The following is a 24,538-nucleotide window of genomic DNA, read 5'->3' as shown; positions in this document are numbered from 1 at the left end:
TTCCAAAAAGATTCTTGGAAGTGTTCTCTAGAATAAAACAAGAAGAATATCGACATGAAAACAAACAACAACAATAAAAAAATCCTAAAATATGAACAGCAGATGAAGGAGAGGAGAATGTCAGCACTGGTCCACTTTAATGAAAGAATTTGGAGCTGAGTAATGTAAGAATTTGGAGCTGAGTAATGAAAGAATTTGGAGCTGAGTAATGTAAGATTCAAATTTAAACACACTGGAAAAATACTTCTATCCATGTCAGCACAAGAAGTTTAATAAGGAAAAATTTAAGTATGTTAATGATTAAGGAATAAGCTTTATGGAGATGATTTGCTACATAAGCAATTGATTTCAAGAATAGAGGCACTTAGGGTCATGAATTAAAATAGAGAAGATCCTTTTATTAAAATGACCCATTCCACAGTCATTCAGATTTTTTAATATATGTATTCATATTCCAGCACCAGTACTAATGTGACACAAAGAAATTTGGCAAGGAGATTTTGGTCTTTACAAGGACATCAATCCTTTAGACAATGGCTCCATTAAATTCTTTAATTACAATTATTATTTTTTAAGATTTATTTATGCATACAGAACTGAGGTATAGGCTGGAGGTTTAAGGTGGTGAGAGGATTCACCAGAGACAAAAATTGGGAGCAGAACAGACTGATCAATGAAGCACACTGCTGAGGGGACCAGTGGGTGGGTCAGGAGAAGTCTGCTGCACCATGTGTGTCACCTCCAGGGCCTGGGATTGAACCTGCACTGAAGCAGCTGCAGTTGGCTTGTAGTGCTGCATTCTAACCCATTGTGCCACCAGGAAGGGCCCAAATTCTGACTCTAATAGTGATAGAGAAACAGAGCTGGACCACTTGTTTCTTCCTTAAGATCGAGGGATTTCAACTGTTTGAGATTACTTCATCTCAGGTTTCCCTTACAGAAGTTGAACTCTGAAACTTCATTCTTTGCCTTCAAAGTCATTAAATGTATGTCTATTATTTAAAACAAATAAAAATACATATCCACACCTATGGAAAAAGAGCAGCATGCTAGGAACTCCTGGATGGATAGGTCAGGGCATGAAATACAGAAGCAGATTAGTTAGACTCCAGGGCTATTTGGTTCTGATTAAAGACAGATGCTCACTAATAACAAAGGTACCTAGTAGGATGTGATGTGTGATGTGGTGCTGAGGGGTGGAGTGCTGCTCTGTAGGAGAGTATGAGAGATGAAGTCTAATGGAGGGAGTTCCACTTTGAGTAATTTATCCAAAAAGATGTATTGGACAAAAGCAGAAAGATGTACATACCCAGTGGATCTTCTATTAGTATTTAGCCTATCTGTACTTGAAGAATTAGACCACTGCTGGATGGCTAATCATTTTAGTACTGGATTTGAAGTTAATATTGCATTGTCAGAAAAGTCCTGATGTGAAAATACACTATGATTTTCCTAACAACTCAGTGGAAAAGAAAATACTTAAAAGAATGTGTGTGTGTGTGTGTGTATGTGTATGTATACATGCATAAACACACACACATAGCACTATATATAGTCATGTATATGAAATGAAATATGCATACATATATACATATATATAATATATATATATATCTTCACTTTCATATATATATGAAATGGTATCTAGGGCCTCTTTGTTTCCTTTGACCCTGGTACACTTTGACCTTCGCCCCAGAATCCCTCCCTTTAAATGCATACATTTTATCATCTAGGATTTGAGCTTTATTTCCCTGGTCATGCTGCTTGGACCCGTGGAAGACCCTGGGGCACACTGGAAGCAAAGGGGAGAAGGCAGAGTGGATGGTTCCTCTGGCTAATATGTTGCACTTCAGAATAAGCTTTCTCTCAGGCAATAGAATTGCTACTAGAAAATGTGAAAATGGTCGCAACTTTGTAATGTAGGTCCTTTAGATCTTTCTACAGTCTTGCTAGTGGGTAATTAGCTTGTTTTGTGTGGACACACACAGTTCGCAGTTGACTATATAGTGATGTTGTATCATATGCTTTCAAGCACACAGCAAGTGAATTATCTAGTCTGCTGCTCAGCTCCTTTACCACAAATACCTCCTTACTCTTTACTCTTGACTTTATCCTTTTAAATTTAGTTTTCCTACAAACTTCATTCATATTTTAGTATTTAGCTATGTTAATATCAGTACTCTAGTTTGTAGGTGAATTTAAACTTAAGTGCTTTGCAAGAACAAATAATTATTAACTATTTTATTTTTTAAATCCCCAAATTATTTAGACCAAACTATATCTTTTGTCCTAGTGTGTTTTAAACATAAAAAATGGACTCTAATTCTCTTAACAGCTTACAGAGTATAAATCGACATAACCATTTTGGAAAATTATATGGCAGTAGCTACTTTTAAAGCTGAAATATGCTTACCCTATAATCAACAATTCCACTGCCAGCTTTTATGCAATGGAAAAGGCATACATAAAGTCACTGGAAAGTTATGTACAGAAATTACTATAGCAGCAATATACCTTAAACTAGGAATCTTCCAAATGTCCCAGTTTATGGTTGTGTTATCCTATTCAATAGAACATCACAAAAAGGAATGAACAAAGTGGATGCATCTTGCAGACATAGAACTGAGTGAAAGGAGTAAATACATAGAAAGAGAATGAGAGAATTCTGTTTTTTGCAAACTTCAAAGACAGGCAAATTGTGGTGTGTTGGAAGTGAACTTAGTGGTTGAATGTGGAGGTGGTCATGACTTTGCACCTATATCACTGTAGGTGCAAAGGGACTTCTGAGAGTGTGGTATAGTTGCCTTGTCTATTTATCAGGTGCTTTACTTTTGTCAAAACGTGTACACACTTACAATGATGATTTGTGCTTTTTTCTATATGTATTTGACACTTGAACAAAAACTGAAGAAATAGTTAACCCATTCCATCCAGAAGATGGTGAGTTTTACAGTCAGATTGGCCCTAGGATTTAGGCTCTGTGGAGTACCTTGTCATGTGACCTGGACAAATCACTGAGGTTCCTATTCATTTTCCTGATGGAAACAGGAATAAAAAAATCTGTTATGAGGGTTAAATGGCATGAGTATAATGAATGTTCAGTAATGTATAACATATCATCATATTACTTTGATAATAACTAACATTTATAGTGTTTCCCATATACTTAGCTCTCTTCTAGGGATAGGAGCTTGTACTTTTAATGATCTGATATCAAGCAGTTTATTTATGCACCATTCCAATAAAAAAATTTAAAAAAAATCTTGTTTGAGAAACCTTTTTTGGCAGAGCTTTTATTTGACAAAGGAGGAATCTGCAGCACAGACTTTACCTTTGTTATCTAAGATCACACAGGTCTTAGGAAGATAGGCTCAAATTAAGCTTCCATCAGGCTACATCCTTAACCACTGTATTGTCCTGTATAATAAGGAATTAATAAATGGCAGTTATTACTATTACAAGAGATCCTGCCAGAGACATGGGAGGCTATGGGCAGCAATTGCAGGTGGGCCAAATTGCTGTTATCTAGGAAGCAAAATGCAACTCTAGTTTTAGGCTTTAAAATTCTGTGCTAAATAAATGGCTGTTATTATTATGCAATTATCATTCCTAATTTGAGACAGAGAATGAAAGTACTTAAGTGCTTATTATTGTACTTTATAGAGAAAACAGCTGTGAGGAGGTTTAATGACGTGCCCACCTTTAGTCCATTAGAACCTGCTCTTTTAGGAGCAAATATTAGTATACATGTCAGGGAAGCTACCCACCTTTGAGTTTATATATGAACTCAGGTTTTTTGGAACTTTATTTTCCTCTTTATTTTCAACATTTTCTGTAACACACACTATTTCACAGAGGAAATCTAACTTTAAAAATAAAATGAAGTGAAAACAAAAACCAATCTCTATAAGGCAATAAGAACCACATGTCTTTTAAATGGAAAACATGCTTATTTCTGCTTTGTTTCTTGGCAGTAGTTTGCCAGACACACAGTCCACAGCTCTGAACCGTTTACATAAATACGCAGGCCATGCGCTTGCACACACCAGTTCCATTGCACCCACACTGGCAGCCGGCAGACTTCGAAGGGCAGTGTTAGAAAGATTCCATGTTAATTGAATTCTCTTAGATACTTCTTACACATGACAACCAGTGACATTTGTTGTTGACTGTAGCATTCTGTGTCACTTAGAAATAGGAGAAGCAGCAGTAAATGGTAGGAAAAGGTACAGATACTTAAGGTGAAATGGAATGTCCAAGATTGAGTAGTGCAAAAAAAAAAAAAAAAAAAAATTATGACCATCCACCAGAGGGCACTACCAGTATATACAAAACATTTTCAGTCAAAGTTTACAACCCCCATCCTCCTCACACCCCAATTCTAGTTAAAGAAAGCAAATGTGATTAGGTTCAAACATTGCCATTTTCATCCTGCTTGCTTTTTCTGTATAAAGGTTTTTCCTCCCCACAAAGTGTTCAGCGGACTATATGTTCCCTCCACGGTTACGGCTGTCTTAAATGGCTGTAGCCATTGTAAAAATGTTATTTTACAATAAATGTTGAGCATTTCCAATGTGCTAAGTACTGAGTTGGTAATTGCGATGGTTAAAATTAACTTCTAAACAATAAGGGACTTCTGAGATAAGTATAAGGAAATAACATAACTTAGGAACTATAAAATACAGAAAGCTGATGCTCTTTTGTACTGCTAAGTACTAATCAGTGATGGAAATGTCAGTTTATCTTGAAAAGCCATCTGAGGAAGCATAGAAGCATGTGTGACCAGAATAAGCAGAAAAGAACAAAAGCCGTGAGCACTAGCAGAGTCATAGGAGAAATGTCATTACTAAGGAAAACTGATGACTTTCATTTGATATTTCTGACTGTCTTACAGTGATTTGGAAAACTTTTTGTAATAAAATTTTTATGATTTACCATTTGTTTACAGTACCATAAGAGTTTATAGAATATTGCTTCAACCCTCAAGAGAAACTTAAACGCAGCAATTCCCTTGCTTTAGAGACCAAGTGAGATTTCTGTCCCAACTACTGTAATAGATGGCTTTCATATTTTCCGAAGCAGTTATGCATATTGAATGTTTTCCCTAACTAGAATAGACTCTGTAGCAAGATGCTTCTCAGAGACCCAGCCCTCACGTGATGCTGTGCAATCTTGAGCAAGGTAGGGGTTTGCTCAAAGTACCAAGAGCACAGAGCATCATCCCCCCGCTACTGAGAACCCGCGTCATGCAGCGGTGCCCTAGGCACAAAACCAACTCTGACAACTTGAGTTGAGGAGACCCGTCCAGCTGGAAGTCCTCTTTGTGGTTTTCCACATACTAGAAATAGAAATTTGCTTTGAACAAGTACATTTTTTTAAAGTTAATTTTCAAACAGCATTTGAAATTTAATAGGACTTTTATGATTGGAACCAGATCTAGCACACATGTTGTTAGGTATTAAAGTCTAATACAATTATGTTGCTATTTGATAAAAGAGAAAGAATTCTCTTGTCATAATAAGTTTTCTTCAAAAATAACGGTGATTTTTACTTATATTGGACTCTCTACTGTTTCTTACATTAGGCTACTTAGAGAAATACTCTTTTCCAGTTAAATTAATATGTGTTGAAAAACATTTATTCACCACACATCAACATGACCTCTTTTCAAGTCATTGCACTTAATATTTATGGCCTAAGAATGAGGTAGTTCTGGTGAGTCACATATTTACACTTTGCTGACAGATTAAGAAAAAAATTAACACTGCAATTTCCCTTAAATAATGGGGAAAAGGTGACTTGCCACACATTTATTTTCTGGGTCAGTGTTTTTCCAGTCACTCCACAGAGCCTTAGTGTCACCCAAGGCTTCATTAGGTCTTGAAAGAAAGAATGGGGTGTAGGGAGAGTTGTTAATTTAAAATTGGATAACAGTCATCTGCTGCTTTAGAACAACAGCCAGTCACCGTGAGGGGTACTGTTCTGGATATTGAAAATGATGAACCAGTGCTATAGACTTCAAATGTTTGAAATAATGAATACGAATTAAGTTTCCCAAAGAATTGCCTCAGACATGCTCTTTTCTCAACTGAAAAGACACTTTACCCCAAGGTTTAGATATTTGCTTCTTCAGCATGAAAGTGGGAGAAAACAATGGATTTCAGAAAAAGGTTAAACCAACTTTATGAAGGAAGTAATAGAGAATCATGGTCTCTAGAAAACATAGGAATGGGTGGATAGCCTTTATAATTAACAGAAAAAGAACATTCCTGGCGCATTACTGTGTACACCTTAGCCTCTAGACAGAACATTCAGGATAAAAACAACACTGAAGGCAAATATGATTCATTTAAATTTCATTAGTTACAAATCATCCTTTCTGGTACTTTTCTATAAAGATATTGCTGTGGATTAAATTGCTACTGATATGGAAGTTCTAGCCCCTAATGTCTGTGAGTGTGACCTTATTTTTGGTGAGGTCATTAGAATGGGTCGTGATCCAATGCGACTGCATTTCCTCTTATATAAAAGGGAAATTCAGACACAGAGATAGTCAGGCACTGAGAAGGTGATGTGAAGATGCAGAGAGAAGGCTAGCCACAAACAAGGAACCCTGAGGCTAGCAGAAACTGTGAGATTTGCCTGCCACAGAGTCTCCTCACATCCTTCAGAAGGAACCAACTGTGCCTCTGACATGCTGTTCGTACTTATAGCCTCCGGAACTTGGTGGTGAGAAATTTCTGTCATTTGAACCGCCCATTTTTGGTACTTTGCTATGGCAGCCTCAAGAAACAGACACATACTCCAAACCCCTGACTTCCTGCTTACCTTTGCAATCAGCAGAGCACAGAAGTTGCGCACAGATTGCCCTTAGGTTCAACCACCTGGTCTGGTTCTCCCTCTTCATGTTGCCATCCACACAAGGCATGCTCCTTTTAAAATCTGCCAGACCAAAGCAATTAGGTGGGCAAATCTGTTGTGAAACCTCACATACTGCATTGTGAATCCAAATGTAAATTCTCCTTTGATTATTGTTGTTCATGAAGGAAGCAGTGGATCTAATCACCAGAACTGGATCAAGGATTGATTGTATTTCATTTTCTTCCAAGAAAATTTGGCCAAATAGCTATAGTAGACTGACTAATTAGAATTCTGCTGTGTGAAAAACCTGGAACCACAAGAAGCCATAGTGGACGTCCACTGCTGGCCAAAGAACCTTAGCAAGTCTGTTTTGCAACAGCACATGAGTCCTCTTACAAGGCAATCTGTAGCTGGAATGCACAATCATGTTTATAAACACTGCCTCTATGGATTATTCAGGTGAGATGAAGATGTAAAGGATGTCATAGAAGCAGAGTTAAGATTTTTAAAAACACTGAACTTCAGAATGGCCTACCCTGATATTTGATGAAAAAACTTTAAAGAACGCTCATTTGAACAAGAGCATAGTGTCACCTATTTTCATCTTTTGAACTGTAAACAATACAGGGCCCTCCCTGGTGGCGCAGTGGGTTAAAGCACTGCACTAAGAAGCTAAAGCCACTTCAGCATGAGTTCGATTCCCGTCCTGCCCCGAAAGTGACCCACATCGCGCAGCAGACCTCTCCTGTCTCCCTGCCGCTCCCCTCGATCTGCCTGTTCTTCCCCCTCTCTGTCTCTGGGGAATCCTCTTCTCACCGCCCTGCACCTCTGGCCTGTACCCCAGTTCTGTATGTATAAATAAATAAACCTTAAAAAAAATTGGGGGAAAAGGCGCACAGTATCAGAGTTATAAAGTAACCTTACACCACTAAGTTTTTTCACCTTTCGTATCAGGAAAATATGCACACACCTGGTGACACCTTTTTAAGTGAGACCAGATCTGTCTGTTGGAAAAGAATGGATTAAAAAAGAAAGAAAGAAAATTACAGAAAATGACACATAAAAGGACAGCTTAAGTTCCCAGCAAAGCAAGTATATAGCGAAGTTGATCAAAACTCTAGCACAGTTCTTCTGCCTGTGTTTCCACAGGAAAGTGAGGGTGGAGAGAATCACAAAAGCCTTGGCTCCAGTCCACCCCTGTGGCCTGCTGACACAGGCCCAGCACCCCAGAGCACTGGGGTCACACAGCAGCTACTGCCAGAAGAGCTTCTTTCATTAAAATTGAGTAGGAAAGAGAACAGGAAGCCTTGCAAGGGGTGGGGTCTGGCCGGGGAGGTGGTTGCTTTCCTCTTCTCACTGAGAACCAGTGGTGGATTGTGTGGTTGTCTAACAGTTACCTTGCTCCAGTACTTGGAAGCTTTATTCATTCCTGGGGACACTGCAGTGGTCCCCAAAGTAGCCAGTTGTTAAGTCAGGGTGTTTCCCCCTATGGCGATGATGGAGTTTATGCTCTAGTGAAACATTCTTAACTATTTTTGTGCTGTCGACCATTCTGGCATAGCTTATACTCCCATTTTCACAGTAATATTTCTGATAATGTTGAAGTACCATTATTGAAATATTGAAAGTATTAACATAATGTTATAAAATATTTTTGACAGTGAATTTGTGACATAGCAATTACATGCTTCTCTGTTAACATGTTAACTAAGATCCAGTCTTCAGTTTAATAAATTACCTAATAATTATAACTTCAAGTTAATTATAAATATGGTAACAATTTGAAATATCAGCCACAGTTTATATGAAAGAAATCATTTGCGATTTCAGTTGCTGACACAGGTACAGGCAGGGCTTAATGAACGGTGCTGCTGTTTGTATCTACATTTATAATGGGAGGCACTGCTCACTTCCCTTGTAGGAAATTCAAAGACCAGTGTCAATAAAGATGAGATGTGCTCCCAGACCCCCTGGTATCTGTCTGTAGACGCCTTCATGGGTCTGGATTCCAGGTAAGGAGCGCTGATTGAGGTTTACCCATGCTGATACATAAGTTTATCACAAATATCCCATTAGTTTTTACCCAACTTCTGATGGTACCAGCTTAAAAAAAAAGTTTATTTAATCATTTAATCTGGTGATAGTCATAATCTAGAATCTCTGTGATGACAACAAAATCTTTTCAAAATCTTAGTGTGTTATGGAGGTTCAGAAAACTTATTACGGTTGTTGCTATTTTCAATTTAAGTCAGGCTTTGTAAGAAATACTGTGGGAATGGGCATGGTTTCATTTTACCATGGGTACTCAGGAGAGGTAAGTCCAGTGAACCACCAGAACCCATCAAAGAGGACTCTTAAAGCCTGGTGAAACTCACAAGCCAGGCAGAATTTCATTTGACTCTCAACACTTCACTCACATTTGGCAAGACATCTTACTTCTAAGTGTCAGTTATCTGAGCTGTTAAATGGGGATTAAATGTCAAGCCCTTCTCAGAAATTTTAAGGGTTAAGTGAGTTAAGGCACATTAAAATGAAGTATCCCTTGCCTGTTGTGTGATCAGAAAATGAGGAGCCATGACAGACCTGTCAGCTATCTCAGCCTGTCTCCTCCCAGCTTCTTTCCTGGGGCCTGCTAGCATCTCCCCTTTAGTGCATGACCCTGGTTTTCACTGTGGACTCTCGGTCTCTTCAGTTCAGAAAGGCAGGAGAGAGTAGGAGAGCTTATACATAAGGTTCAGAGCATACCAGAATAGCTGAAAACTATTTGGAGCCAGTAGATAAGAGTATAAGTCTGGTATCAGCACTAAAGTATTTTGTAATTTTGGGAAATATTTTACAGTCAGCCACCCCCAGTTTCACTTTGCCAAGATTTCCTGAGGGGCCCATGAGGGGCCGTGCTTAGAGCTTGAGAACTAGCAAGTAATTTTACAAAAGAGCTTCATTCCCACCCACTGGGGCTGACTTAACAGCCATAACTGATGGCCCTTCTTGGGAAAAAAATTGTATTCCTATTTCATGAAAATATGGTACGAAAGCTGATGAGCAGCTTCCTGTCCCTAAAGTGGCTGGCTGTATCCCCCAGCAGTGTCCTGTCTTCACGGTCCCTGGTTTCCACCTTGTACTTGGAGATGTAAAAACTAAACACAAAACAAATTAAAAAGTGAAACAACTCTAACTCCAAAGCACACAGAGATACACAGATAACTGATGACTAGGCACGGAGCGCTCCATATGTAGCTGCTGCTTTCAGAAAACCTGGCTTTTCATTGCTACCCCAGTGCATGTAATTCCAGTTGAATGCAAATAGTTATTTTCACTCATGGGGAACTTTGCTTTTAGTTTTCTTTTGTCACTTTTTGGGGAGGCATTTTCAAACTTAGATAAGAAAGCTATTAAAATAGAATAAATGACTCACAAATATACTTTATTGTGATTCACTAGTTATTTATATTTTCCCCTCTTTGTTTTTTTTTCCACTTTTTCTGTATTTCTCTCCCATTTAGAACATATAGGAGATTTTTTTATTATCTAAATATTTTAATATTTACACTTAATAAAAATATTTTCTAATAGAACAACAATGTAATGACTAGTATCAGAAAACTTAATAGTGAGGCAATGATGTTACTTCTTCATATATATCAGTTTTCTTTAAAGGTTTCAATAATGACTTTTCCAGTTATTGTTCTTCCTGTGGATCTAATCCAGGAGCAACTATTGCATGTTTAGTTGTTACATACTGTTTGCTTTTAAAATGAAGATTTAAAAATTTTTTGAAGACTTTGATATTTTTACAAATAATAGGGCATCCTGAAAAATACACAGTTTTTGAAGAGGGACATACCATTTCCCTTAATTTATTTTGTCTAATATTTTCTCATTATTAGATTTAGCATGTGCATTTTTTTTAATGGAAATGCCACAGAAGGACATTGTGTCTTACTAAACCATATCAGAAGCCACAGGTTGTTGGTTTCCCATCCTAGTGAGGTTAACTTTATTCACTTGATCGAGGATTTTTCAGGTTCCCCCATGGTAAAGGTGCCATTTTCCCCATTGATAATTACTAAATAGTTTGTGGGAGATACTGTGAGACTATAGAATATCCTGGTCCTCATAAAACTTTTTACCCATTAGTTTCGGCATCCACTGGTAACTCTTGCTTGACTCAGTACTTTCATCACCTCAAATGGTAGTTTGTGAACTCTGTCATTTTTCCTACATTTATTGGTTGATTTTTTGCTGTATATTACAGTGCATGAGTGTGACACTTATATTCCTACTTTACTGGATGTTGTGCAATCTGCCTCTGTGAACAAAGATAGGTTGTGTCAGGATTCACCAGGCAGGGCCCTTTCACACTGGCCTGGGTTCGTGCACAGGCCCCCTTCACTGGCAAATGTAGTCCTGGTGGTGTTCACTCTCTTGTATAATTTGCTGCCATGCTAGGACAGAAATAAATCTTTAGTTCTTATATAAAGATGACTCATTTTACATTTATAGGAAGGAGAATGATTGACTTAACCATTTTATTTTAATTTGTATTAAATTTTCTTTATGCCAGTTACAATTTCAGACATTTCCTCACATTTGTTGATAGAAGAATAAATCAGACCAAAACCAAAATAAACCCCAACAAAAATATCTAGCCAAGTTTATCTTCCTGAAACTGGGAAATAGTATGAGTTAAAGGAGATAGGCCTAAGACAATGGAGGGAAATGTGATATTCACATTTCTTATGTGTTCACATAAGAAGGAAGAGAACATTACATGAGAGGTTACCTAAAATTTTGGAAAATGGAGAGCACAATAACCATAGCTACTTAATATCTATGACAAAGTTTTCTTTGAATATAATGGGATATGTTTCATTATAATGGCTGATATATTTTCTTGATAGCTGAGCAGTTTTGTTGTTTTTTTTTTTTTCCTGGTGGTCTACATATATTATGGCACATTTCTCTCATTTATTCAAAATCATTTTCTTGATACAGTGTTGAAAAATGTAGTGTTAGGTTATGCTGATTTCACCAGTTCTCAGTAAGAAGAACTGTGCCTTTTACTGAATAGCAATGTCACCCTGTCTGGTCCGAACCACTTCATGAGCAAGAATACAGCACACAAAGACTGAAGCAGATGCAGGACATACATAGAAGCCACTGCCGTGTGGCTTTTTTAAAGCCTACACCTTGGGAAATTTCTGTAAGGGTTCTGTCCATAAAGGAAAAAAACAGATCACACAGGAGAAGTTATGCAGATTTTGGGGTATGAACTTAGGTATGTTAACTTTTAAATCAAAATTTCAATATCTCTAAAATAAGGATGATAAACCTTACCTATTCCATAGGATATTTTAAGAATCAGAGTGAGAGTGCACCATGATTTGTGTGTGACAAAGAGCCATATTAACCGTGACCAAACTTTGGCCACATCCTTTTGGAGATATTTCACCGAGTGCTAGAGATTAAGGCTTCCACTTCCCTAATCACATGGATGATTGTGTCGTAGAGATGGAACACTTAAGAACTGAGTTGGAAAAGTGCATCCTGTGATGCTCAATGATTATTAAAACCTGTGGGAATAATGCTTCATGCCAGTGGAGCATCACTGATTGGACAGGTCTGCTGGTATAAATAAACCATGCTTTGGCATCTCACAGCAAAACTCCCGTGAGGGGGAGACCTCAGAGTCCATGGAAGCATATTCTTTGGAGCCTGGTCATCTTCCACTTAAACATGTTCCTATTTCGGGGCAAGCTTGCTACCAAAAGCCCTTGTGCATGGCAGCACTGCTCGCCATGTGCCCTGGACCTGCCTTCTACTTTCCTTGTGCTCACATTCTACCTGTTCAGGAACTAGCCACATTTCCTTCCTTCAGTGGGAATGGCTGATGTACTCAATTCTCCTAGAAGTACATGCATTTTAAGAAGAGATCTTGGAGACTGATTGATTCCCATACTCATTCATTCAATAAATATTTATGGCACACCTTTCCTGAGTCAGGGCCTGTGTCAGGAGTTTGAACTCTGACGAGAGTGTCTGCTTTCATCTATGTTCCTTCCATCTAGTGGTGGGTGTAAATACTCAGTCATGTCGGTAGTGATCATAGTAACAGACTGCACTGTTACAGCCAGCCAAGCACTGTTCTATGTGCTTCACATGGTGATTACTGCTCTCATCCCCCCCCCCCAAAAAAAATCCAAGATGTTTAGATTATTATTATTTACATTTGACAATTATGTCTTAATGAAGTTTAAGACAAATTATGTCTTAATGAAGTTTAAGTAACTTTTACACAGTTACTCCTTTGCAGAGGTGGACTTTAAACTTGAATGGCTTCTGTACTCTTGGATGGAAAGGAAGAAGGAAGTAAAGTGGGAGGCATTGTAGGAGTCTGTCTCGCTGAGACAAGGGGTAGAAATGAAAGGACTTTCTAAGGATGTGTTGTTTAAGCAGAGACCAAGTGGATGAGATATGTCCTAAGCAAAATGAGTCTTATGAAGCATTCTTGGTCTTTAGCTAGGGTCGTGGCAGGGAAATGGGAAGAGGAATCTTTGGGGCAGGCAGAAGAACCCAAGGAGTATGCTGGGCTTTGACAGGGCACTGCCACCAGAAGAAAAATGGGGTGAGGTAGCTAGAATAAAGAAAACAGTCAGGCCCATGTGGCACACTGCTGGTCATGATAGGAAGATGATGTGGATGCAGGAGTGGGGGTGGGGGGAGAAAGGGCACAAATCCAGAAAGAGCTGGAGTCCATTCCCCTAAGGATCTCTTTTGTTCTTAAGCAGGGAATATAAAATATGAACAATTATTGTAGCACTATTTGCAATAGGTGAAACCTAGAAACAAGCCAAATGCCCAAAGCTAGATGACTGAGTCAAGAAGATGTGGTACATATACACAATGGAATGCTCAGAAGTCTGAAAAAGATAAACTCATGCCATTTGCAGCAACATGGAAGGAGCTAGAAAGCATTATGCTCAGTGAAATAAGTCAGCAAGGAAAAGAAAACTATTGAATGGTTTCACATGTAGGAGGAATATAAGAGAATTAAAATAAGACATGGGGGGAAAAGTGTATTGTTATTACACTACAAACACAACACAACAAAACAAAAACAGACTTATAAACCAGAGATTTCCTATAGAGGAGGGGGACACTGAGGGATGGGAAGGGGGGAGAGAGGAATGTGGGGGACTATGGTGATGATGGGTGGGCGAAGTGGAGGAAGGGGAAGTACACATTGTTTTGAAATGAACAATAATGTAAGTAGATATATTAATTAATATAAGAAAAAATAATAACAAAAAAAACTCCACATTCACTTTTTTACTTGTAACATATATTTCTGAGCTCTTTGAGATTTTCCAGTTCAACTCCCTGATTTTGCAAAGGTAGAAAGTCTGTTCACAGAAAGAAAAGCCTTCCCTGTGGTCTCACAGCTAGGTACTGATGTGGGGAGGCAGGAGCTTCTACCCAAATGCCCAATGTAGTGCCAGACTTTAGACTCCTGGATGGATGGACATTCGTGTTGTGGGCAGTTTCAATTCCTCCCATTGGTGATAGCTTTAGAAAGAGATTCATGTGCTGTCTGGGGCAACATTGATGGAGCTGGAAAAGATCATGCTTAGTGAAATAAGCCAGAAAGATAAAGAAAAGATACCGGATGGTTTCACTCATAGTAGGAGTGTAAGGGATCAGGGAAAGATAATACACACACACACACACACACACACAGACACCATACACACACATATAGTAATTGTAATAAAGTAAAAAAGAACATCAACTAACAACTATAGACCAGAGATATTCTATGGGGAAGGAAAGGGAACAAGATCAAAACTGGGATGGGGAGAACACATGGGACTATGGCACAGGAGACCATCAGGCACATGGGTGAAGTGGTGGTGGGAAGGCCATGGAGATTACAACTGAGATGAAAAAATATACAAAATGAAGGATGATGTAAAACATATATATATATATATATATAAAATCTGGTAACTCTGAAAAAAAATAAAAGCCTCCATCTTTGCTAAGCATTTTTACCAACGCTGCTAAAGCAGTACGAGCATTGTGGCTCTGGGGGGCCCCTGGCTCCACAGCAGCATGGCATTTCTGCCTTCTGTTGGAACCTCAGTGTGGGTGGAGGACGTCATGAGTGCTCTCCTTTTGCTGTGAACCAGTGGTGCAGGAGTCGCTGCACACACCAGAGCAGACTGCGTGGTGGCCCAGCAGTCACAGTGAGAAAGGCAAAACCAGTAGGCACAAGAGGATGACTCAGGCTGGAGGGAAGCAGAGAGCACAACACCGTCGCTTCATTTTGTGACTCATGGAGCCATTTCTTCTAGACTGTATTTCCAACAGTGCCATTTTTAAGATGTATGTACCATTTTGTGATGAACCAAAAGGACTAAAATTCAAGATGGATGTGAAGACCCACACTACCAAGTGGAAACGTTGACAGTAGAGAAGAGGTCACAGGTCAGCAATAGGAGAAAGAGAATCATGAACAGATGGTATCTAACAGGACCCCAAAACTGCTCAGTGGGATGGGATGTAGCTGGGGAAACAGGAATTGTCTAGGTTTTTCAAAGAAGGCAGTTCATAGAGGGAAATTGCTAGCCAAAATGATGGAAGAATTGAAAAATTCTTCTAGCTGATGGGGAGGATCAGCAGAAAGGTAAAAGTACAAGAACTTAAGGACAGCAGGAGGAAGTTGGTAACAGCATAGCATCTGGAGCCTTCCAGAAGGAGGCTGACTTGGAGGTGGCAAGGAGGGAGGTTTCGTGGTGGAAACCTAGGAGAAATGTGGCTACTTCAGGAGGCACAGAGGGAGCAGAGAAAAGGGGAAATTGGGACTTTCTCTCCTTCCCATCAGACAATCTGCTTGCCTCAGACTGACCAAACACTCGGAAGGCAAAGGACTGGGAACCTAGGATATGTCGTTCCATTTGGAAGACACAAAAGGGTGGGTACACCTCCAAACCCCTCAGGTAACTGACCGGTGTTTGGCACAGTTAAAACTAAGGTGGGGCCCTTCCGTGATCTCTATCAGTCCTGCCTGGAGCAGGTTTTCCTTTGGGGCTGCTCTCACCAGGTCCTACACTTGTACTTCCTCCTCCATAGTGCTTTTGAAGTAAGCGCCAACCCACTGTCTAGCCACTCAACTTTAGAGCTTCCTGAACAACTGCAGTAAAGTTTGGGGTATCAGAGTTGCCACTCACCTCAAGACCCAACTCTGGATCTGCTGTATTTTCTGAACTGGAGACGCCCCTCAGCAGCTCTCATGAGTTCCTCCTTAAGGCACAAGGCAAGGCCTGAACCCTAGGGGTTTCTGATCCAATATGGATGGTCCTGTGACTCACGCAGCCTCCTGGGGATGCCCTTCCCACCTCCACACTGGACCTCCTTGACCCCGTAACATCACTTTCCCATGTGACACTGCGCCTGCATCTGGAGGTTCTCAGCCAGGGAACAGCAACCACTCTTTGGCTTCCTGTTCTGCATGTCCTACTTCATTGAGCCCCGCATCGAACCTTCCTTCTCTATCTGTTCTTTTGGTGATTTGCAACCCATGAGAGGTGTTAATGAGCACATAATATTCAAAGGTGGAAGAGAATATGACAGGAATAAAACCAAATCTCCACTGAAATCTTAACCTTTCGCCCCTGGAGTAAATCCAAAGGATGCTATTGAAGTTTTCCAGCAACATGCACTCTTCATTAAGCCAAGGCGCTGATGTGAAAATTTAAGTGGAAAAACAAGCTGTACATAAGCCTCTTGGCATTGAGGGTTGCCCCAAGACAGCTCTCAAGGATACTGACTACTCCTCTGGAGCAGACTCTGAGCTAAATGAAGAGGGGGTTGAGTGTGCTGGAACCCCAGTGGGCTCAGAGCATACCATGGGCTGCTGGGGCTCCTCCTCACACACGTGAAGCTGAAGGTGAGGAGGCACTGTCCCCGAGTGCTGGAAGCATTAGTCAGAGCAGGGCGGTGGCTACCCTAAGACTGCACATTACGGATTTCTGCCTCTGCATGTAAACTGTCAAATACAGCTACAGAGGCTAGATTGGAACCCCATATACCAACCCCTTCTTCCAGCCAACAATCTTTTAACTTCTGCCAAAGCTTTTTTTCTCACCAAAATAAAGTTGCCTGGATCCAAAAATAACATCTGTTGCTCAGAGTAACATTTTCAAACAACATAATAAACTGTACTTCCAGAAAATGTACACTCCCTGCTTCCCTTAAGGGACTTTGCAGAGTAGATGATATGGGATTCTCAGCTCCCTCATTTCATGCACTGCTTGCCCTGGGGCAAATGCTCCAGCTGTGTTGGGTGGTGGTAGGAGGTGCTGTTCAGGGCATCCCCTCTCCACCCCCGAGAGCAGCGTGCAGGAACTTGAGTGACTTCAGATTACCGCCCGGCCCAGATGAGCTGGGCAGCTTTTCATGGGCAGACTTTTTCTTAATCTGGTGACATGGCGCCCTGGAGTATTTACCAGCAGGATCCAAGAAGCTTAAATAACATACCATCAGCACAGTACTGTTTTAGATTCCCCGAATGCTAACACTGCTTTCAGATAGCACTTAACTGTCTCATCACAAACTCCCAGGCTTACTCTGCCATTTGCTCATCTCAGAACCTCATCTTCTCCATCGCTTCCTCTCAGTCGCTCAGAGATAAGAGATGGACAGAGGCAAGGAGGTGCTTGCGTCACTGTCTGCTCTGTGATCATCAGGAGCTGGCTTGGCCATCTTCTAGGCAGAGATGACTTGTCACAGGAGAATTGGGAGAGGCTTTGCGTGTAATTATGAGCACTCTTTGGAGATAATTATAACTGTAATTTCTATGTATGGGGGGTGGGAGAAGGATTTAGCTCCATGAGGACCCATCGTTTTTAATTTGGGCAAGAAGTCAAAAGACATTTCTACTGTTACCAACTTTTGACAAGCATGAGAGATTTCCCTGCTTTGTGAAGCAGCAAGGCTGTGTGGTGAGGCGGTGTGGAAAGGGGAGTGAGGAGACAAAGTGGTGGTCCCAGAGTTTCTAATAGTTAATGAGAAAGAACATCCATTCCCTGGTTTTAAAGGAGAGTTTTCAGAAATCCAACATGATATACGTACAATTCATCCAATTCAAATGCATCTCTCGGTCCTATGGAGGAGTAACACAAAGCTGGGAAAGTGGGAACTGCAATCTCAGCTCTGACACTGAACTTTGGCACTTGGAAAAGATTCTCAGTCTCTCTGGGCTTATTTCATGATGATGATACCACACATTATCTCGCAGACACGCTATCTGAAATTCAAATTCACATGCATGGAGTCATGTCATAGTTGACGTCTTCCGAACGTCGTAATCAAGGAATGATTGATTACAAATCAATGGTGTCATTTCTTTGATGTTGTTTGTTACAGTGTTACAGAGAGAAAAAAATACATCAAGTCTTGGCTAGGGCCACTGTCTGTGTGGAGTTTTCATTTTTTCCTTATGTCTACACTGGTTTTCTCCAGAGACTCGGATTTCCTCCCACATCCTAAGCTGTTTCACTGGCCTGTCTCAGTTTGCCCCAGGCAGAGTGTGAGTGAGTGTGTGACTGTGTGTGTGTGTGTGTACATATTTATGTATGTGCCCTGAAAAGGCATCCTGTCTAGGGCTGGTTCCACATTATGCCCTGAGCTGCCAGGATGGATAAGCAGATTAGAAAAGGAATGAGTGTATGACTACAAATGATATTTAACATTAGCAGTGTCTGGGGTCTTGACTTAGATATCTGGTGATACTTTTGTGACCAGAAATGTGCCTGGGCCCCTTAAACTCTTGCTTCTATCAATTAGCTTTTAGCCAGGTTGGTTCTGTCATATATTATTCCATATAGAAGAAATTAAGAGAGGTCTACCTGAATTGCCTGACAGTACGGGATTAGATAACTTTAAAGAATGCCCCCAAGTTAAGATCCCGTAACCTCTGTGCTCATGCTGTTTCATTATCCAAGGTCAGGGCACATTGTCTTGAAAGCAAGGCAAGTCCTTGCTTAAGCAAGCCTTGGCTCTTCCCTCGAGCCAGAACAGAGGATCATTTTTGCACTGAGTTCAGGGCATGTGTAAAGACTTGAGGGTTACTCTGAATTGGCTTTCTACAGTGGACCCCTCTAGGGGTCAGCAACACAATTTCCTGGAGACTAGTTCCAGGCCACATTGAATGAGACCATCTGCTGGAGAGCTGAGAGGGACCCAGTCTCTACGTTATCCTCCTGTTTGCTCCTAGTGTGATCAGAGGGACTTTAGTTTCTGCATTTGAACAACCCTAAATGAGCTCCTGGCTTTTCTAGAACAATGGTTTTCAAAATTCAGAACCCTCAGACTTGTGTTAGATTGCTGGAGCCCAATTCCAGAACTTCTGATTCAGTGGAGCTGGAGCCTGACAATTTATATTTCTGAGAGGCAGGCGCAGATGGTGAGGGGGGTACAGAGGAGTCCCACTCTGTTGCGGCTCTCATAGGCATTAAGATGACTCTCTGTATGTGCCTCAGAAACAGGCAGTCTGAGGCTTTGCTTCTGATGGGAACTAGAATAAAAAAGATGTTTTTATTTTTTTTAAATCTCATCATATTTTTAATATATATATATATATATCATTTTTTCATTTTGTACATTTTTTCATCTCAGTTGTAATCTCCATGGACTTCCCACCACCACTTCACCCATGTACCATCACCATAGTCCCTGTGCTCTTCCCACCCCAGTTTTAATTAAAAAAAAAAAAAAATAGCAACAACAAATGATGGCAAGGTTGCAGAGAAAAAGGAACTCTCCTACACTGCTGGTGGGACTACAAACTGATTCAACCACTATGGAAAGCTATTTGGAGGTTTCTCAGACTGCTAAAAATGGAGCTTCCATATGATCCAACAATTCTACTCCTAGGCATCTACCCAATGGACACAAAAACATCAATTCAGAAGGATACCTACACCCTTATGTTTATTGCTATACAATTTACAATAGGGAATATATGGAATTACCCCAAATTCTCCAAAATAGATGAATGGATCAAGAAGATGTGGTATGTATGTGTATGTGTATATATATGTAATGGAATATTACTCAGCAATAAAAAAGGATAAACCCATGCCCTTTGCAGCAACATGGATGGAGCTGGAAGGGTTCATGCTTAGTGAAAAAGAAAATATTGGATTGTTTTACTCATAGCAGGAGAAAAAGGTCCCTTAAAAAGATGGGTGATAGGTATGAACTTCTAAAATAGATAATATTTTTGTATATAATTTATGGCAATAACACCTGAGGGGTAAGATCCTATATTTCCAAAATATATACAACAATGTAAACTACTATAACCTCAATTTAAAAAATAGGTAATGGGTCCTCCCTGGCAGCGCAGCGGGTAAAAGCAAGCACTAAGAAGCTAAAGCCACTTCTGCATGAGTTCGATTCCCACCTGCCCCGGAGGTGACCTACATGGCACGGCAGACCTCTCCTGACCCTCCCACTGCTCCCCTCAGCAGTTTACTTCGTCGATCTGCCTGTTCTGCCCCCCCCTCTCCATCTCTGGTGAATCCTCTCACCCTCCACATCTCTGGCCTGTACCCCAGTTCCATATGAATAAATAAATAAATCTTAAAAAAAATAGGTAATGTAGATATATAAGTTACATCCAAATAAATATACTTTTTTTCATGTACACTTCCCTTTTTAACAGTTTTCTTAAAGACATAAAATCATCTGGTGTCTTTTGTTAGTTTGTTTCCTCTTCCCTACCATCTCTATTCCCCAGCTGAATAAAGTTTAAATTGACATTTTGCCCAAATCAAGGCAAACGGCTTTCAGATTGGCAGCAACGATTTACAAATTATCCTTGGAAAGTTGGATAATAATTAGAAATTATGCCCTAAGAGAAGGTAAGGTCAATTTGGACTTTAGTTTTCCCTTGATTATACCTGCAAATCTAGTTTAAGATTGCTTCTCATCTAATTAACCAATTAAACTCTTAATCTTTTTGTTGTCAAACTCAGATCTCCAAGGCACCACTTCAATGGAACATTCAAACAGAATGGAACCATCAAAACAGAAACTTTCTACTTTCCTAAAAAGATAATGTTTCCTGAGATTTATGTGCTATTTTCAAGCGCAGTGTTAATGATTTGGATGTGTCCCCTATAGTTATCTACCACAAACCAGAAATGAAGTCCAAACAGGTTCAGCCTTTGCCCTCTCTTGCTCTGCTTGCTCCATTACAGTTAAGCAACAGGGCAGGGAGAGCTTCCTGCTCCCAGTCTGGAGCCTCAACCTTCACCCAGCGCTAATGCTCACTGGTTCCAGAGCCTCGTTCAGAGACTGTGCTGCTACCCCCAGAGTGGTTCCTCCTCTGCGTAGGGCTAGCTCCTCCCTGGAGAGTGAGGAGAGGGGAAGATAACCACACCTCATACCCTTAGTCCACAGTGCTGCATTCCTGGCTCTGCTACGACTTCTAGACATAGGCTCTTTTACCCTTATAACTACCTGCACAGTCAACATTACTCCCTCCATTGGCAGATCAGGAAACAGATGCAGATTTTTCTTGTTTCACCAAATATATAGTAAGGGGCAGAACCCAGCCTTCTCAAGTGGCCTATGGTCTTTCCATCTGAAAGAGTACTTCTCAGATTCCAAATTTACACACATTAACAAACAGGTAGGTAGGAAGGTAAATAGGCAGCAGACTTACAGATGATGGGTGGATAGAAGTACAGAGAGATAAACAGCCAACCAAATGGTATAGCCTGCTGATATACTAAATCTTTCTTCTTTAAGAACATTATTTTGATGACTTTTGGGCAGAAATGGTTTGATTTGGTTTATAAATCAAATAGGTACCAATGCAGGAAAATAAGACAAGAGAATGGGAGTGACCTCTGGCTTGCCAGTAAAATGAGTTATAAATCCAAACAAACCTATGAGGTTTGCAGTGGTGAAATTTAGATAGTTTCACCTTTCACAGGTTCTGTAAGATTCAGTCTATATAGACTGTAGTGTTCCTTCTAACTATGCAGGGCTCCCTCTTAAATGTGTCAGAATTCTACTTTTATGAGCTCCTAGTCAGGCATTCATGTGATACCAATTACTGGTCAGTACTAAACTTCCCCTCTTAATGATTAATCCTCACTTCTTATGGAGAACAGGAGGTGGACATAAACAGAATTAGATACCACGTAAGCATTGAAACAAGAAGGGCCTACATCAACATGCGTTCACTCAGAAGTGTGTGTGTGCCACTGTGTGTACTCATCAGGCATCTACAGTGCAAGGATTCTGGGGTACCAGATGTTAAAGACCCAACTTACAAAGTGTTTAGTATTTTTATTGTTGTAAGCCCCCCAAAACTTAAAAAGTGAGAGGTACATTTGGGAATAGCACTTATAACTGAACTAGTAAAATGATAATAAGACTTAGGGGCCTTTACCATAAAGATATGATTTGACTTAAACAAAATAAATGTTCTAAATTATTTAATATTAAGAGTGAACTTTTGTGTAAACTATGGACTTGGGTGACAGTAAAGTGTCACTGTGACCTCTTGACTGTAACACACATAAGACTCTGCTGTGGGATGTGGATAGTGGTGGAGGTTAGAGGAAGAGGAGTTTATATGGTAACTCTATACTTGCTCTCAATTTAGCCGTGAACCTAAGACTGCATTAAAAAAGTGAATTCTATTTTAAAAGAGAAATATTGAATTTTTTTTTTTAAGACACGCTTTCTAGATCATTGCTGTCAAGCACATTTTACAATCAAGAAGGGACCAGTGGCTTTTAGGCTTGAGTAAAATAAACCTGCCTGGCAGCTAACGTCTACATTAGCTTTTGGTCACAAACATTGTTCTGAGTGGATGTATTTTATATGGTAGATGCATTACGAGGAAGTTTGCACAATTCTGCAGAGGTGAGGCATTCTGGGTCAAAAGATGTTTTCAGCTCTCACTAGCAATACACCCTACCTCCTAAATACTTTACTTTCCCAAAGAGTTTTCTATATATCCTGTCTCCTAAATACTTTACTTCCTCAAAGAGAAAATGAGCCTAGCCAACACTTAAATAAAATCTAAACCATTTCCTAACAAGCTTGGAAATTAGAAATTATCTCTTTTGCAACCTGTCTGTGAACATAAAAGCTCTGCTCACTGGAATTTAAGGAAGCTTTAGAAAATTTCAGCAATATGCAAAGCTTACTTTTCTCTTTGACCAAAACAGAGACTCTGGTTGATATATTTATTGGGGTTGATACTGTAGTAATAATAAAAGTTTTCTGGTCTTTTGCCTTATGTGGATCACTCTGAAGGGATGCCACTGCCTTGCTTTGGGGTGTGAGTATTCACCTGTGGAGGAGTTTTTAATCTGAGCTGATGATTGGTACTCAGCATTCTTGCTGCCTGTGTTGTTTGCATTGATTAATACTACTATTTTGTTGTTGTTGTTGTTGTTAAAGATTTATTCATTTATGCACACAGATCTGGGGTACAGGCCAGAGGTGCAGGGGTGGTAAGACGCTTCATCAGAGACAGAGTGGGGAGCAGAACAGGTAGATCGAGGAAGTACACTTGCTGAGGGGAGCAGTGGGCAGGCCAGGAGAGGTTTGCAAGGCCATGCAGGTCACCTCCGGGGTGGGGGGTGGAACTCATGCTGAAGCAGCTGCAGCCAGCTGGCAGTGCTGCGTCCCAACCCATTGCACCAACAGTTAATTTTTACCCTGCATGTGGTCTTCTGATTTCTCCCCACATAGAGAATTTTGAACTTACAGTACTTATGACACATGGTAGACATTGACCACATATTGTAAGTGAAAGACTAATTGTAAGTGAAAGACTAATGGGGAGAATGAATGAATGAATGAATGAATGAATGCCAGGTGAGTTCAGTGATCAAATCATTGGAATGATTTACGAGGTTTATGCAAGGTCAGCAGGTAAGACAGGCCTATGGGTTGGACTAAAACTGGACCATCCTTCATTGCAAACAGAGAAACCAAGGGGAGAAAAGGGGAGCCACTGAAGGTTTCCAAGAGGGCAGGACATAGCCAAAGGTGCCTTAGTAAGAATGTGATTGGGAGTAAAGAGTCAAGGTCAATCTCTAATACATATTCTTAAAAACAATTTTTCTTTCTTTTAATTTTATATTGTTACTGAATTATGTAGAAACGAGTTTTAGATTAACCTGAAAAGGTCTTGAAATTTCAATAAAATAAAGTATGCAGTTTCCTATGGTGATGGCACACGGGTGATTTGGTGATGGGAAACCCACGGGGATTACAATCGAGATGGGAAAATGCACAAAGTGATGTAAAAATAAACTATTATATTATTTTTTAAAAAGTATGCAGTTTCCTTGCATTCATACAAAAGAGTATTTTGTCAGGGATGTATTTCTATGGATGAGAACATGAATACACTCAGTGCAACCTACCTACAGTAATAGAGGTTATTGGTTAAACATCTTAGTTAAAATTATGCTAATTGTGATATGTAGCCTACAAATTTTCATGAGATAAAATATCTTAATTTTGATGATGTCTAATTTGTTTTTCTTCTGCTTTATTTTGTTTATGTCATATATATGAAACCATTGTTCAACCCAATGTTGCAAATACTTGCAGTTTTTCCTTTTAAGTTTAGCTC

General features: G+C 39.9%; 1 protein-coding gene across 2 annotated transcripts in view; it reads right to left on the bottom strand.

Moving 5' to 3' along the window:
- Window positions 1-24,538, bottom strand: part of RERG (RAS-like, estrogen-regulated, growth inhibitor) — a 106,106-nt gene that overhangs the window by 35,959 nt on the left and 45,609 nt on the right. Inside the window, exon 3 of one of the 2 annotated variants that reach the window (XM_012732787.1) lies at window positions 6,829-6,942. The exons of the other annotated variant lie outside the window; for it this stretch is intronic. Within the exon in view, the coding sequence (XP_012588241.1) occupies window positions 6,829-6,942 (114 nt within the window). The remainder of the gene's footprint in view (window positions 1-6,828; window positions 6,943-24,538) is intronic. 2 annotated transcript variants of the gene reach the window in all.

Source organism: Condylura cristata, unplaced genomic scaffold (assembly GCF_000260355.1).
Source record: "Condylura cristata isolate star-nosed mole 26May11 unplaced genomic scaffold, ConCri1.0 scaffold00036, whole genome shotgun sequence".
In the NCBI taxonomy this organism is placed as follows: Eukaryota; Metazoa; Chordata; class Mammalia; order Eulipotyphla; family Talpidae; genus Condylura; species Condylura cristata.
This window is presented reverse-complemented; position numbering and strand designations above follow the sequence as displayed.